The sequence below is a fragment of the Macrotis lagotis genome, chromosome 5 (assembly GCF_037893015.1).
Source record: "Macrotis lagotis isolate mMagLag1 chromosome 5, bilby.v1.9.chrom.fasta, whole genome shotgun sequence".
Classification (NCBI taxonomy): Eukaryota; Metazoa; Chordata; class Mammalia; order Peramelemorphia; family Peramelidae; genus Macrotis; species Macrotis lagotis.
In genome coordinates this window covers 154,599,869-154,617,345 of record NC_133662.1, presented here as the reverse complement: position 1 = coordinate 154,617,345, position 17,477 = coordinate 154,599,869, and the positions used below count along the sequence as shown (strand labels likewise).

Below are 17,477 nucleotides of genomic sequence, written 5' to 3'. Positions count from 1 at the left end.
GATAAATGATATTCTGAGTGTTTCCTTAGTATAAGGAACATTAGAAAGCTAATTGGCACAGTGGATAGAGCACTGGTCTTGGAATCAGGAGGACAGGAGTTTGTATCTGGCCTTAGATACTTGACACTTATTGGTTGTGTGACCTTGGGCAAGTCATTTAACCCCTATGGCCTCACATTCGGGGGTGTCTCCAATTATCCTAATTCCTATCTGGCCACTGGATCCAGATAAAGAGAAAGTGACTTGGCACAGCACCCCCTTCATTCAAATCCAATCCATGTGCTTGTTGTCATGATGGCATTATCTTTTTTTGAGAATAAAGAATAAATATTACCTCAGTAAAAGGAACATATTATATTTTTTCTTTTAACAAACTGATGTTACATGGCAAATATCATTACTTGTTACAGATTTTGTAGAATATGATCAGGAATTATTAAAATGAGCATAATAGGGCCAAGTTGGTTGCCCAAACTGGAGCCAGACCATCTATCTCCTATTTATCTCTCACCATATGTAATTAAAAATAAGAAATTAAGTAAGAAACTACATTAAGTGAATTCTACTAACACCCCCCCCCCAAGTGCACACAAATCCATTAGCAGTCCAAGGGCAATAGAAAAGGGAGTTGGCAGTAAAGCTGGTGCCCCCAGAACATCCAGAGGTAAGCTAAAGAAATTTGTAGCCTATAAGAATTTGTGAATCAAAGCAAGAGTAAAGAGTTTCCTCAAGAATTCTTCAGGGGAGGGGCAGCTAGGTGGTGCAGTAGATAGAGCACAGGCCCTGGAGTCAGGAGCACCTGAGTACAAAAACAGCCTCAGACACTTAATAATTACCTAGCTATGTGACCTTGGGCAAGCTATTTAACCACATTTGCCTTGCAAAAACCTAAAGAAAAAAAAAAAGAATTCTTCAGGGGGACTAAAAGTTTCAGGGAAGGGATTCTGAAAGCCCCCAAAGAGGTAAAACAGCAGTAATAAGCAAGGCAGCATTCAGAAAAGACACTTCAAGTTCATGGGCTAAGATTCCCTAACACTGTCTTGAGATGCCAGAGCTACTGGCATCTGAAGATATAAATTCCAGGGAGGAACCTAACCAAAAGGGGTAATTGATTAGGTGGGGTCTTGGGGCAAGAACAAGTAGAGCAAACCATTCACTCCAATCCTCCACCCAAAAGAATAGCAGGGGTTAAAGCTTGCCTATGGAGCAAAGTCCCATTTCAGGAACTAAAGCTATGGAGAAATGAATAAAGCATTAATCAATATAAAAAATTATTGTAGATCATACAGTGACTTAAATTCTAAAAGACTTCTGATTGAAATTGCTATCCACCTCCAAAGAGAATTGATGATGCCTGACTGCAGATCAAAGAAAACTTTTTTAAATTTTATTTTACTAGTATTTTTGTCTGTGTTTTCTTTTACAACATGACTGAAGTGTAAATATATTTTGCATGATTCCACATGTGCAACTTATATAAAATAGTTTGCCTTCTCAATGAGGGGAGAAAAAAGATGGAAAGAGGAAGAGAATTTGAAACTCAAAATTTTAAAAAATGAATGCTAAAAATTGTTTTTAAATGCAATTGGGAAAATATTTTTAAAATTACTGTATATTTAGAAACCTGAAAAAAAGAGCAATTCTGTAAGAAAAAAATGTGAGTTTTACATAAGTATTACTTAGGAATAAACTAAGGCAGTAAAAAAATTAATAAAAGCATCAGAGGAAGAAAAGGAAAGAGAATAATAAAGAGATCAAAAGTAAAAGTAGCAAACTTTAAATGAATTAAGGGACCCTCTGAAAACCAGAAGAGACCAAACAGAAAGCCATGACTCCTCTACATGACAGCAAGAAATATCAAAAGAAAATCAAAAGACAGAAAAATAAAACAGAAGAAAATATAAGATATAATGTAAAAAATTTAATGTCAAGGAGAGTTAAGAAACATTAAACTACAAGAATACTAAGACTTTTAAAAAGTGTAGACACTATATTTCAAGAAATAATAAATAACTGTTAGAATCGGAGGGAAAAGTAAATATGGAAAAAAAATCACAATAGGCTTGTAGTTTTTTTCCTAGAATAAATTCCAGAAAATGAAAGCCAAAAACCTAAGTTCCCAAGTCAAAGAAGAAAAAAAATATCTCAAGTATCCACAAAAAAAAAAGCAGTTCCAGTACCAAGGAACTATTGGCAGGATTGCATAAGATCTGGTAGCTTCTACTATAAATGAGAAGTCTTGGAATACAATGTCGCAAAAGATATAGGCTTATGACCAAGAAAAGCTTATCCTGGAAAATGAATATTTTCCTATGGTAAAGAATGGATTAGGGGCAGCTAGGTGGCACAGTGGATAAAGCACTGGTCCTGGAGTCAGGAGTACCTGGGTTCAAATCAGGTCTCAGACACTTAATAATTACCTAGCTGTGTGGCCTTGGGCAAGCCACTTAACTCCATTTGCCTTGCAAAAACCTAAAAAAAAAAAAAAATGGATTTAATGGAAGAATATTTACATGAATTTCTGATTTAAAAAAAAAAATCAAGGCTAAAAAGCAAACACAAGAATCTAGAGAAACCCAGAAAGGTATATTTACTTGCTCTCTGATAATGTAGACTTAATATTCTAAAAGAAAAAAAACAAGTATCCCTTCAGAACCTTATGTCTTCAAAATATTAAAGGAATTAAGAAAGAAAAACAAAGGTCTTGGAGACAGCTCATTTTTTTTATTGAGAGTTTGAAGCAGGAAAAGGGAAGCATGTGTAAAAGGAATATAGTAATGTAGAAAGGAGGAAAAGTTCTCATAATTGGCGTGCTTGAGAAAAAGAAACAAACATGGAGTCATCAGACAAATCTCATTGTTATTTGAAATAGACAAAAGCGAGTTGAATACACATATTCACACACAACTAGTTTGGTGTAGCAATACATCAAACTTAACAAGGAAATATGAAGGGGTTGACTAATAATAATAATAATAATAATAATAATAATAATGATTAATGTGACAGAATAGCTATAGATAGAGCAAACTTATTAATCCTCAAGGAGGGATCAAAGGGGGGGGGCAGAATTTAAAAAGGTACCATAAATTGCCTCATAAGCATCAGGAGGATACCTAAACAAATTCTGGTGTATGAATGAAAAAATTGTACAATAAAAAATGATGAAAAATATTATTTCAGAGAATACTAGAAAGTAGGGATTAATGGAGAATGAAGTGAACAGCACCAGAATTTTGAAAAAAGAAAATGAATCTGAAAGACTCTTAAATTCAAAGAACAATAATGACTCCAAGAATCTGTGATGCAGAATATTACCTACATTCTTTAGAAACATACTACCTAGGGTTGGACTCCTTCCTTCCTTCTTCCCTCTCCTCCCCTCTTACTTCCCCCCTCAAATGTAGAAGAAGGGATCCCCCCCACTATTGCTAGATTAGCAATAGTGAATCCCTATCCCCCACAAATTTGTAATTGAAACATTTTTTAAATACACATAAGAGAGAAAGAATAAGTTCAAAAGGAAGCACAGAAGATCTGAAAAGTTTTGAAAATTACATGTGGAATTTGTTTTATGTATTATATATATATATTTTAAAAGAAAGGATTAACTGGTGTTCTTAGAAGAATATAATTACAAGTTAGAGGGTATTGTTATATAAATTTTTAAAACAATGCTTCAAGTACAAACTAGAAAATGGCTGGCCTGCTAAGTACTCTAAAATGACGGAAGAAGAAAGAAAAAAGATAGGTATTACTTAATTTAGTACAACTAAGAGTAATAAGATGAAACTGAGACAGAAAGTTCAGGCAGCTTACCAAACCAAACTTTCTGAGCAAATGAGATCTATAAAAGTGCAGAAGGGTTAGGAAAGAAGTTCTATTTAAACTACTGGACATCTTTACCATCTACAGAAAAGTGAAAAACTATAAAATTCTGAAATATCAATCAACAATTTTTTCATTTTTAATGTGTTCAACTTTGTTATGAATTCACAGAAAGAAGCATTATTAGCTCTTAAGGAGTTATGACTAAATGTCTTATTATAATCTAGATCCCCAAACATAAACAATTAAGATCTTTGCAAGTCCTCAGATATTGATCCCATAGGGGCTGAAGCACATGGGAATTCAAGTATGGGAAATGATAAGACATTTATAGGGAAGGAAATCAAAAAAATAAAGTTGGATAAATAAGGAATGCTGAGACAGAGATGGCGCTGGCAGTGAGGATGGAAGAACAGGGGAAAAAACTGAAATATTTCAAAAGAAACAAATGAAAAGGTTTCGTGAGAGACTGCAAAAAAAGGATGAAAATTTTTAATTTTAGGTGACAGCTGTATATCCTACAAGGCAACTGAAAACTGGAATTTAAGAAGTCTTTGCTGAAAATGTAGAATGGGATATTTTTAATAAAGAGATAATATAACCCATTTGAAAATATAAATTCTCATTCTAATAAAAGTTTTTTTTATTTTTATTATTTGTTAACAGACCAATTCATGCATGAAATTGTCTACAACATATTCCATAAGACTTTAGGCTAATATACAAAACAAATTATAGGACTTCTAGAGCTCAAAATTTGTAGTATGCCACATATGCTTTTGTCTAAGGTAATATAAATGTTGAACAATATAGGATGAAGTACTCAAATACTTGGTAGAAGTCAAGTTTAAGTAGGAGACATTTTCACTAGAGAGCGTTGAGTGTTAAATATTGCATATACTATTAGATGGAGTCAATTATGTGGGTGGGTTTTTCTTGAAGTCTTCTCTTTGGTGCAAAGGAAGGCTCAATGAGTAGAGAAGCAGGGAGGAATAGTTTTATAGCAGAAGATAAGAGAACAATTATATAAATTAATAATTCAGTGGGAACAATGGGATTTGCAAAACTTGGATTATCTGGTAGGAGATGGGGATCAGTGGGGTTTGGAAACAGAGGTTCAGGAAATGATTATGAGAGAAATGAATCTAGGACCTTTGTCTTTTCATGACAGTGACTATGTCAATCTTATGTATGGCATTATATTAAAAAAACTTATGCTCTTTATAATTTAATAATTTAAATAAATATAGGAGTGGCTAGGTGGCACAGTGGATAGAGCACCGGCCCTGGAGTCAGGAGTACCTGAGTTGAAATCTGGCCTCAGACACTTAATAATTATCTAGCTATGTGGCCTTGGGCAAGCCACTTAAGCCTATTTGCCTTGCAAAAAAAAAAAAAAAAGAAAAAATATATAAAAATATATATAATTTAATAAAAAAATTATGCTTATAATAAAAAAAAAGAAGCATAAAGAGCTTCTCCACTTCTTGGTGCTCTTTCTTTTGCTGCTGTTGATGTTAAATGTTTTTCTGTTAAATTTCCAGATTCTAAATCATTCCCCCAGCTGATGGTGTCAGATATCTGACTATCACATCGTATTCCACAAAGCACTATGATAAGCTTATAAATACATTTTAAATAATAACTTTAGTATATGAAAAAAATTCACATCTAAAAAAAGTCTTACCTTTAATGGTAAACTGAAAACCTAGTATAAGTGATGAGAAACATGAATCATCCAAAAAATTTTTTCTCCAAAAAGAGAATTTTAAATATTATTTTAATGTTGTTTATATACATAGAAACAGGAACATGAATAGCATTAGTAACTTTTAAAAGTAGTTTCAGTCCTAAGAAACAGAGACAAAAGGAACTATGATGTAGCCAGGATGCAAAGATGAAGAAAACAGTACTCTGGCACTCTCTCCCAACGATCCAACATGGAACACTCCAACAGGTCAGGAAATATAAATATAGTAAAGTATGGAAATCTGTATAACTGAAATCTCCTTTCCAAGCTTTCTGACTCTTGCCTCTGCCCCTACTAATAGTTTCAAAGTACAGGATAGGGAAGGATTAGAAACGGGAAGAGAAAAGAGGAAATGAATCAATTTAGTTTTTCAATGCACTTGAAGTAATCAGAATTTATCCACCAATTTCAAAGTACTTAATTCTTTGGATAGTCTTGTGAGATAGAATGTCATTTGTTAGTTTGCAACACATCCTAGGGTTATTAGCAAATCAATACTTTAAACTATTTCTCCATTAGTGTTACTATAACAAGGTAACCTTAATTCTCTTGGGGATGAAGAGACAGGTACCAAGTGATGCTTAAATTTCTGGTTCATAAGTCAATACTTATAATATAAATGCAAACATGCATATATGTATACACTATACTCACACATCTGGTATGTTTCTATATCATACATGTAACATACACACAGACAAGTATTTGTAAAAACTGTAAAATAAAGCTAAGTATAGATTTCTGCCACAATAATCTGCCTTCTGGTCTGCTCAATTTGATTACAGAAGAATTCAGAATCCTAGTGCTAGAAAGGATATTGGAGATCACTTAATTCAACACACTTATATGACAAATAAAAAAACTGAGATTCAAAGAGATTAATTAACTTCTTAAGGTCTCATGGCTAGCTAATGGCAGAGCCTGGACAAGATTCTAGGTTGCCCAAGTTCCAGTCCTATGCTATTTTCATTATTCAACCCTTAGTTATTAGATTTTGTTCCATTATTTCTGAAACCCAGATATGGCAGAAATATCTAAACTTTTCCTTTAAATTACGTATGATTAAATGAATAAGGTATTTACTCAGCACTTTACTACATGAAAAGTGCTGTGTTAAGTGGTATGGTGTGTGTGTGTGTGTGTGTGAGCTCTGAAGCATATATGTATATATGTACATATTTCTAAAGCCCTGACCAGTAATTTCATCAGTAATCCTATGATCAAAACATGGCAATCCCTTCTTTGAAGTAAAATACAATGTTATTTATAACTTAAGAGTCACAGAATTGTCCGGGGTGCCCCATCTTATCCATGATTGCATAGTTTTCTGATTGCAAGGCTGACTCTGTAGGCACACTATAAAAATGCTGCCTCTCTGAATTTAGAGATTGAAAAAATAGAGATTAAAAAAAATTGGAGAAGATTGAATACCCCCCTAAACTCCACCAACAAAATATATGCAAAAAAAGATTATCCTAATCTGTTTGAAGACAACTTTGTAACACACAGTAGTAACATCAGTGTTTCCTGCTACTTGCTGAATACTTCAGTTGTATAAAAAGACAAAACATTTAGCCAACTGTACCTTATGGCTTCATCTATATGGCATTAGTAGTTAAAAATGAATGGATGGAAATTAAATGTATGAAAGCCAGAAAAACTAATTCATATATCAAGTTGTTATTTTGGTCACAAAGAGTAAGTATTTTTAAAATGAATCCAATAATATGAATACTTCATTATTATTATTATATATACATCTTTGAAAAGTGGTAGAAGTAGGATAGTTAATAGTGTTTTAGGGACAGAATTTTGCTGGAGGAGTCAAGAAGTCTGAATTCTATTACTTACTAGCTGTGTGACCTTAAGGAAATTACTTCTTTCATCTCAATATTCTCATCAGTTCTAGGAAAGGGCTGTATTAGACAAGAAAATCCTTTCTAATTCTAACATGCTGTACTCTTAAACATTTTCATACAGGCAGACCATTATCTTGTATACATTTAACTATGTATACTACCAGAATTACAAAAGCTCTTTTAAAAGAGAATTCAGGAGGTCATTAACTGTAACACATATTTGAAAAAGAATCCTTCTACAATATATCCAGCCCTCTGGTGGATAGCTCTAGGGACTCTCCTTAGCACCTCATTGCTTATCTTTTCTTGATGGAGGTGTTGCCTTGAACACTTGCTTAGTCCCAACATGAATCCTGCTTCTCATCTTTCCAGTGTCACTGTGGAGAGAAGGGCATTTTGTCTGTAATAACAAGGTGAAGAGCAGAGACGTGGATGTGGAAGAGGAGAAAAAAGGGGAAGGGAAGTTTCAAAGCAGTTGCTTCTTTTCAGCTAATTGCTGGGAATTGCAACACCATCCTACTGTCTCTTCCCTTCATCTCTGTCCTTTGCCTCATGCTTAGCACCTGTAATGAGATGCTCCAGCATATTTTTCTTCTTCAAGATATGGTTATTATTTAAAAGTGTCTGGGTTAGACTGTGACATGCAGATTTATTTTTATATATACAAAGATCCACTAATATTATTCATTTTGTTTGTATTTTTCCATATAAGTTAGCAGATAAAAAGAGGGCATGGTAGTTAGGTTAAGCAAATCCCTAATTCCTTAAAATTCCATAAATTTCCTCTCAACTGTCATCTTTACCTTTTATGATTCCATTTGTTAGCATGGAAACTTCAAAAAGTTATAAAAGAGTAGGTGGGAAGCAGTGAGACTAATTTCTCTTTCAATGTAGTCAAGTAAGAGAGAAATTTTTCAGAGCTACCAGATTAGGTAGCAATGAAAAGGTAACATGAGGGTCAGTCCTGGGACCCTTAAAAGATAAACAATGGAGTAAAAATGTTACTGAGGTTTGGATGAGCAGGAGACCCCAGTCTCTCTCCTCTGTAGTCTTTAGCCCATACATCTAGTTTCTCCAAGATGGTACAAGAATAAAAACAACATCATTAACATTTGCTTCTTTGGGAGAAATTACAAAAAAATATGTTTCAAACAAGTGATTTACAAATGAATTTCTGGAACACAACATATTTACAGCCTACTTACTGGTAGTTGTGGTTCTTTGGATTCATTTCTTCTTCCCTCCATGGTAAATACAAAAGCATGCACTTAATTACTACCAATGAAATACAACTTTCTGAAACAACTGATATACAATATGGTAATTATCTAATGGTATGTGGTGAGTGGTATCTATAGACTGCCAATTATATATATATATATATATATATATATATATATACACACACATATATATATATGTATATATATATACATACACACACATATATACATATATATTCAATACAATGAAATATTAAACTATAAATAAAGTACAATATAAACAGTAGATATAAATTTAAAAAAACACTGTCAGTTAGTGTTTAAAAAAGCATTAAAAAAAATGAACACTCACTTCATCAGTGAGTTCTCCAAATACTGTTAAGACATCTATCAGAAGACTTGCAGTATAGAAGGACTTGATCATGTTTCTGCAAAAGAAAAATATTTGTTGTTTTTAGCTGTTAGAAACATATTAAGAAAGCAAAAATTCTAAAAATATAAATTTAAAAAGGAATTCAAATTACATACAATTATATTTTAGAGGTGAGGGAGAGAATCAATTTTGGGAACACACATTAACTTTTTATAATCCAGGACGCAAAGGGACTCAAAGGACAGGAGTAAAACATATTTATCTTACCTTTTTATAACAAATCTGTTAATCACATTTAATATAACCTGTAGCAATAACCTATCTCAGAAAAACCATCAATTCATATGAAATATTTTTTTCCTGAGGGAATTTTCTAATATAATTCAGCAACAATCTTTATAAAGGTAAAGAAAATTCTGGGGCAGCTAGACGGTGCAGTGGATAGAGCACCAGCCCTAGAGTCAGGAGGACCTGAGTTCAAATCTGGTCTCAGACACTTAACAATTACCTAGCTGTGTGGCCTTGGGCAAGCCACTTAACCTCATTTGCCTTGCCAAAAAAACCCCTAAAAAATAAAGAAAATTAAGATTTTTATTAAACAAAAAATTATTAATCATGGGATGATTTAAGAACAAGAGGTTAGAGTTATATTTTTAGTTCAGAAGTTTTGCTAATGTAAAGAATTACCATTGCAAATTTTTTTTCAGATTATAATTTGTAGCTTGGGGATGCAGTGGATATAAAGTTGGACCTGGAGTCTGAAAAACCTTGAGTTCAAATACTTACTAGCTGTGTAATCCTGGGCAAGCCTTTTTTAACTTTTGTCTGATACAGTACTCTTATCTGTAAAACAGGAATATAAGAGCACCTACCTCCCAGAGTTGATGTGAGGATTAAAAAAAAGATAATCTTCATAAAGTACTTTGCAAACCACAAAGTACTATCTAAGTGCTATTATTTTAAGATCCATATACAATATTTTTTGGAAAAAGATATTTAAATCCTAAAACTTAGGAAAATGGTTAATTGGAAACCAAAAATAAAATTAATTAAATGTATCAGAGAAAACTATTTATTACTTTGAGAGAGACTTGCCTCTAAAGAATAAAAAAAAATAAAATATAAAACTTGCAAAATCATGTTTTCTTCCTTTTTTTTTTGCTTACTTGTGAAATCTTCCAGCACGATCTTCATTGTCTGCATAAAGGAACATTTTCAAAGCATAACTCTCCACGTGGGCACAACCAACTATTTCTTGAGTAATAGCTTCATTATCACCCAATTGCTTTTTAAGCTGAAATAAAAATCAAAAATACTTCTTTTGGGGGAGTCCCTTAAAGTGACTGCTTTAGTGACTAGATCTAAAAATAAATACAGAAAGAAAAATACTTGCATATACAGCATCAAATAGAAACTTTAAAACATCATTGGATCATCAAACAATGCATTAAATAATATCCAAAATATAGATAATACTTTTCCTAATATACAAATTCATGTAAACATTTTCACTTCTCTCTACATTAAGAAAAACCACTTAATTTTGGTGATAAATTAGAGGCATATCATTTTGAAATACAAAAGCATTTTCATTACATACTACTACTCATGTATAATATAAAGACTGCTTCTTAAATTAACCAAAAAAGAACTAAACTTAGGATTTTATAGAAGACATTTTAGTTTATACAATATATGAGAGAAATAACTGTAGTTTTGTACATCTATGCACTTTCCCCATGTAAAGAACTTTGTGCAGTACTTTATAAAAACATCAACAATTTAATGAAAAAGGCTCCCCTATTTTCCTAATGTGATTTTAAAAAGTCTAGAAGATTTAAAATCATAAATGATCTGAGTACTGTACTCTGATTCAATGCTTTCTTTTCAATGCTTTCTTTCCTAATAAAGTCAACTCAGCCAATTATGCAGTTACAGTTAAACAAGTGGATTTGCAGCTCCTGAATAGACTTACTGTCTGGATTTAAGAAAATCTTGGGTTTTTGATATAAAAAAACAGAAATAACCACAAGACACTAGCTTACAGTTTCTATATTGCTAAAAGATTTTTCAAGGAAACTTTGAATTCAAGACTGCTTGGTTTTTTTTAGAGGAAGTATGCAATATTGCAAGCCTAGTCTTCTATAACTTGGAAAGCCTGGAAGAACTGAAAATGAAAAAATAGAGCAAACTTGAAATTTTTAATATAATACACATAAACATTATAACATAAATTAGCCTTTACTTTGTCCAAAGAATAAACTTTCCCTCTTTGTTCATTGTCTAGCATAAGTGGCATTAAACTCACATTCTATTTTCCTTTCAGTTTTACAAATTAAGAAAAAATCTCTCTCCCCTGTCCCAAATTGGACATAGTTGTCAATAAATACAAAGATTCCTATGTAAAAAGAAAAAGAAGACTGAATATAGTGAACTTGTTAGAGATTTTAAAATACTTAATATTTAAATACAAAAGTATATAATTTAACCAAGTAAACAAAATTGACCCATTTGTTTGTGTCCTGTCTTCTGTAGTCCTTTTTGCTTTCATGAAGTAAAAAAAAAAATAATTACTGATGCTTTTTTGTTTATCAATTAAACTTTTCGATTCATTCATTCTGAATTAAAGCACTGTCTGGGGGGTGGGGATGTTTGTGTGTATGTGTGCATGTGTAAAACAGCAAAATACATTTTTCATTCTCAGAGTGAATATCCCATAAACCAACTATCAGTAGACAAGTCACCCTAGATATAGTAGCAAAACACTTTGTCATAGAGAAAGGAGATGGCAGGTGTCAGGCAAGTCAAATGAACAACACAGCTTCAATCAGCACTTCCACTAGGACCCTATAGTCAAGAATCCTAAAAACAGTATTATGTCCCAGACTACTAGTCTGCTTCCAATCTATTCCCCATGGTAATCACTGAGAGGATACCTTGTGGAGAATGGGTCAGGAACTATGCTAGATGCTGGGGCACACAAAGATGAAAAAAAAAATGACAGTCCTTAACCTTTATTATTATTTTGCATATTTTTGGATCTGTACAACCTACTTCTGATAAACAGGCAATAACAACCAGCACAAAAATTTAAAATTGGAGAGAAGTAATCATTTTTAAAACAATATTTCACCTTAAATGTATAATCATAAAAGTACAAGTTTTTCAAAAGGCAACAAGTTATTTTAATAATAAAATGAAAAAATAAAATAACTGAGACTACATTACACGAATAATAAAAAATAAAAACTTAATTTGCAAAGAAAATATACTATGAGAGAATAATTTATTCTTTACTAGCACATTTGTCATTTGTCATCTTTGTATCCCCAAGCTCCTAGCTGAGGGCCCTGTACAGAGAAGGCATTCAACAAATGTCTGTTGATTCAATTTATTTTTTCAATATTTTAAAAGGTCCCTTTCATTGATGTGGGTATGCCTAGAATGAGACAGATGGGAGGGGGTAATGATATCTTCTTTCCTACCTGGCATTATACTACAGTATTTATTACTAAGAGTGTGATATTTTTAAAATCTATGCTTTTCCCTTAATATTATAATGTCCAGGAACTGTTGACTACAGAGAGGCAAAGGAAACATGGTAACTAACAGAAATTCTATGATTTTATTATAGTATTATACTTATATAGTACATTAATTATGAAATGAATCACTAATTTGTTACTTACAGCTTCCAGCTGATCCATAAGTTTTGATAAAAATTTTCGGCATTCAGGAGTTTTACTATCAATTTTCATTCCAGTTTGCATCGCATATAAACGACCTTTAAAGGAAAGGAAAAATAACATAAGCAATAGCCAAGAAAATCAAAACAAAAGAGCAAAAATATTCTGACAACAACTCAATGTATCTATTTCACTGAGACTTTGAAAAAATGCAAAAATTTGTGCATAATTCAAATTTGAGTAGAATTAATAACTAAAACCAATACTTTAACTTACTATGGCTTTAAGTAGGAGCTTATCAAGTATGTCAAACAATAAGTATTTATTAAGTACCTATTATATATGCCAGAAGCTAAGGATACAAATATAAAGAAAGAAGCAATTCTTTTTTTTTTTTTTTGGTAAGGCAATGAGTTAAGTGGCTTGCCCAAGGCCACACAGCTAGGTGATTATTAAGTGTCTGAGGCTGGATTTGAACTCAGGTATTCCTGACTCCAGGGCCAGTGCTCTATCCACTGTACCACCTAGCTGACCCACATCAAAGCAATTCTTACTAAGAATGAGTTTAAATTCTAAATGGGGAGACAAGCACATTTATAAATCTATATAAGCAAATAAAAATAGTATGCAAAGAACCTGTGAAAACATTTCACTAACAGAAATATTTTTGTACCCTTGCTATCTATACATTTGTCATTGCACCACATAATGAGAATATAAAGATACAATCCCCGCTGCCAAGGAGATTTGGATCTAGAAAGATACAGCAGTAAATACAGAACCCCAGAAGAATATTGGTACAGATAATATGTACTTCATGAGTTCAGGTTAGTCAAGGTTTAGAAAGAAGGGCAAAACCGAGAATGACTAAGCAATTCAATTCAGCACACATTTGTTTTTTAATCTTCTATGCAAAAGGTTCTGAAGATATAGAGACATAAATGAAGGTGGCCTTGACTTCAAGGAGTTTGCATTCTATTGAAAATTCAACCTGTACAGAGATAAATAAATTCAAAGTTATTTTGGGAGGAACAGAATCACTAATAACTGGAGATAACATTTGGAGATTTCACAAAGAAATGGTAAAAGTATATAAGGAAACAGCATTAGTTCAATTAATTCATAGAAACATAGGGAATGGGTAGAGGAATAGCAGGCAAAAAGACTATAAAAATTGCAGAAGGGAATAAAAAATGAAGTTGAGGAATTTTTATTTATTATTAAATATTAGGGAGCTACTGAACATTTGTAAATACAGGAATGCCAAAACAAAAACTATGTTTCAGGATGCTTAATCCAAAAGTAGAAAACACGGATTGGGAAAAAGAAGAGATTGGAGGTAGTGAAATGAGTTAGTAAGTGCTTGTGATAATGCTGGTATGAGCTGGCGAAAGCCTGGACTAGACTCTTGATGCAGAAACAGAAGGCTAAGTTTATAATAAAGTTAAAAAAATCCAATGGAGATGTCCTCAGTAGCAGTATTTGGAATAATAGTACTCTAGAATTTAAGGGTAAAAAAGTTATTCTATTTAAGGAAAATATGAGTAAATGGGGTGCTGATATCTAACTTTACCTGAAGTTCAAGCATCACTGGCACTTGGAAAAAGTTAGCTAAAAATCTGCATTTAATACCATCACTTACTGTGAGTGATTAGATATTTTTTAAATGACATTTACAGAATGCCTCAGGCAACTGCCAAGAGTTCAGGTCTACTACTGTGTCTCTCAGGTAAAAACCAAACTAAACCAAACCAAATCAAAAAAACTGTTTCTATTCTACAAGACAGTGAAGTATTACCTTTGTTTTTTAAAATTTAAATTTTAAAATATAGTATTTCTATTAGGTAGTTTCAGTTAAAACAGTAGCCCTGAGAATCACTTATTGTGTGATTTTTATCTTCATTATGGGTTTAAAGATCAACCAAGCAGGATTTGCAACAAAGGCAGGAAAAGTCAAATACTACTTATGGACTGAACTCTAAATATTAATTAGTATTAAAAATTTCAATATGATAAAATATGAGAATAATTAAGAAAATCACTGAAAAAATAGAACTAGACTACTTCTAAGGAACTGATTTTTCCCAAGAATACACACACACACACACACACACACACCCCAAGAACTAATAGTTTACAAAATATGATTAAGAAGGGTCTTTCGTGAACAGATTAAGACTTTCTTCTTAAACAGAAAAAAAGATCAATTGAAAAATTGATCTGAAAATTGAATGAAAAATTATCATAAAATTCACTGCTTTACAACTGTGTAAAAGGTTCATATAATTTGAAATGATACCATGTTAAGATTTAAAGCTACAAATGTTTGAAGCAATTCATATATAAAATACTCCATGAGAAAGCTCACACAAAAGTAAGTCAATTGGTGTTTGAATAAATTATGTTCCTTTAACAATATCAACAACAGTGACATAATTTGGCAAAGAAACATTTTTAAAAGTATCCAGAAATCAATTATTTGTAATTCTAAATCAATGTTATTTTTCTGAAAACTCACTGGCTCTCTAGGGCCATGAGATAATATAATTTTATGATGCCATATAAGAAATGTGCTAGTTTAATAAACATCTTAGCTTTTATTCTGGAGGATGTATTTGAGATCTGGATAAAAGTGAGCTTGCCCAAGGTCAAGCAATTAATTAGATACACTCAGTATTAAATTCAGTTCTGTTTGTGAATGTTTCCAATCTAGTGAAGATCTAGTACAGCTATTTAATTTCAATTTCCATTTATTTTAAATCTAATATAAAATGTTACAGTGTATGAGCACAATGATTTTTTTTGATAAATTATAGGGATAGTAATATTACAAATGTTTGATTCCTGGCTATGTTATACCTTTAAAATATGGATTTTAAGTCATTTGTACACCTTTTAGAAAATGATAAAGATGACATTTAGAGATAAACATTGTAATTTAACTCACAAATTACAAGTTTCTTAACTTATTGTGTTTATACTGTTTACAGAGTAACTAGACTGACAGCATTTACAGAAAAAGTCCATAAAAGTAATGTTAAGCCAACAATGTACACATCAACAACATTATGGGATGAACAACCTTGATGGAAGCAACTTCTCTCAGTAGTCCAGAGCACCAGGACAACTGTATCTGACTGATTGGATTATATTATCCCCAACCAGAGGAAAAAAAGCACAACAAAACAAAATACACAGGAAAAAAAAACTCTTCTGAATCTGACACAACACAAATTATCTCTTATGTATCTTTTCCCCTTAATGCTAATTCTTCATGCCAAAAATTACTAATTTGTAAACATATTTAACACAATATTTATGAAAATGCTAACCTTATTGTTCTCTGCTGAGGTGTGGGGGGGTGGGAAGGGGGGGTGGGAAGGGAGGGTGGAGGGAAATTTTGTAATTTGGAAATATACATGTACATATGGATGAAAATAAAATTTAAAAATAAGACTCTAAGCCAAAGTGAAACATGGAGGAAGATTTTTGGTAAATACAAGTATGATGTCTAAGAATGCTCCTTGATAAGCCCATAGATTGAGAGCTAAAAGTTATCTAAAGCAACTCCTTTTTCACATGAATAAACTGAGGCTCAAAGAGACTAAGTGATTTTAATACATACGCATGGGAAAGTCATGTATGATAGACAGTTGTTAAAAGAAAGTCTTTAAAGAGGAATTTTGTTCTATTTGAAGGAAAGACTTTTTGAAAAGTCAAACAAACACAGTAGAATCATACATTCTCTGTACCTTTCAATCAACTGTGCAAAAGATTTTTATTTTCCTAAAAGGACTGTACAGATGAGGAATTAGCTCTATTTCTTGTATATCTGTCTTTATTTGTATGTATATCATTTAACTTAATAATATAAGAGCAGGCATTTTGCATGTTTAGTCACAGTAGCTAAGCTATCAAAAAAAATCTAGTTAAATTATACATCAAGAATTTTTAAATTAAAAATATTTTAATTATAAATTTGAAAATCAACATTAGAAAAGACTATGACAGTGAAGTATTACATTTGTTTTTTAAAATTTATTATTAAATTTTAAATTTAACATGATAATAACAAAACAGTCCTGCTTATCTATTTTTCCTTCTGAATTTTCACCTATTCTTCTACTTTAAAATACTTTTCTGGTCTCCCCCCCCATCACCCATATTTCTTCAACTCCTCCTTCTGCCCCCAAGTCCTCCTTTGTAATTAGGCAAAACAAATTCACATATAGCATCTGAAAAATATTTAATCCTCTATTCTCACCTCCCTCCCAAGAGGTGGGAAGCATGTTTCACTATTACTATTGCAAAGTTATAATTGGCCATTAAATTAATTGATCAAAGTTCTATAGTCTCTAAGTTGTTTTTCTTTTATGATATAATCACTGTAAAAATTGTTCTCTTGGTCTTACTTTTTCATGCAAGTCTTCCTGGGTTTATCCAAATCTGTCCCTTTCATCATTTCCTATGGAATAATAATATTCCATTGTAGTCTTATTACATGATTTGTTTAGTCAGTTCTCAAGTGATGTGTATTCTTTTGGCTTCAGTTCTTTGCTATAACTGAATGCTATTTTTTTGTACATATGGGTCTTTTCCCTTTCTTTTTTTCTCCTTGGGATATGTGGTTAGTAGTAGTAGTATTACTGGGTCAAAATAGTAGTATCACTGGGTTAAAGACAGTTTAGTAACTTTTTTGGACATAGTTCTTAATTTATTTCCAGAATTTTGGTCTAATCCACAACTCCATCAATAGTA

General features: G+C 32.0%; 1 protein-coding gene across 4 annotated transcripts in view; it reads right to left on the bottom strand.

The window, feature by feature from the left end:
* VTA1 (vesicle trafficking 1) overlaps positions 1-17,477 on the bottom strand; it is a 114,800-nt gene that overhangs the window by 71,532 nt on the left and 25,791 nt on the right. For all 4 annotated transcript variants that reach the window (XM_074187708.1, XM_074187709.1, XM_074187711.1 and 1 more), the window contains 3 exons: positions 12,723-12,817; positions 10,200-10,327; positions 9,013-9,088 (listed from right to left, as the gene is read on the bottom strand). In XM_074187708.1, coding sequence (XP_074043809.1) covers positions 9,013-9,088; positions 10,200-10,327; positions 12,723-12,817 — 299 coding nt within the window. The remainder of the gene's footprint in view (positions 1-9,012; positions 9,089-10,199; positions 10,328-12,722; positions 12,818-17,477) is intronic.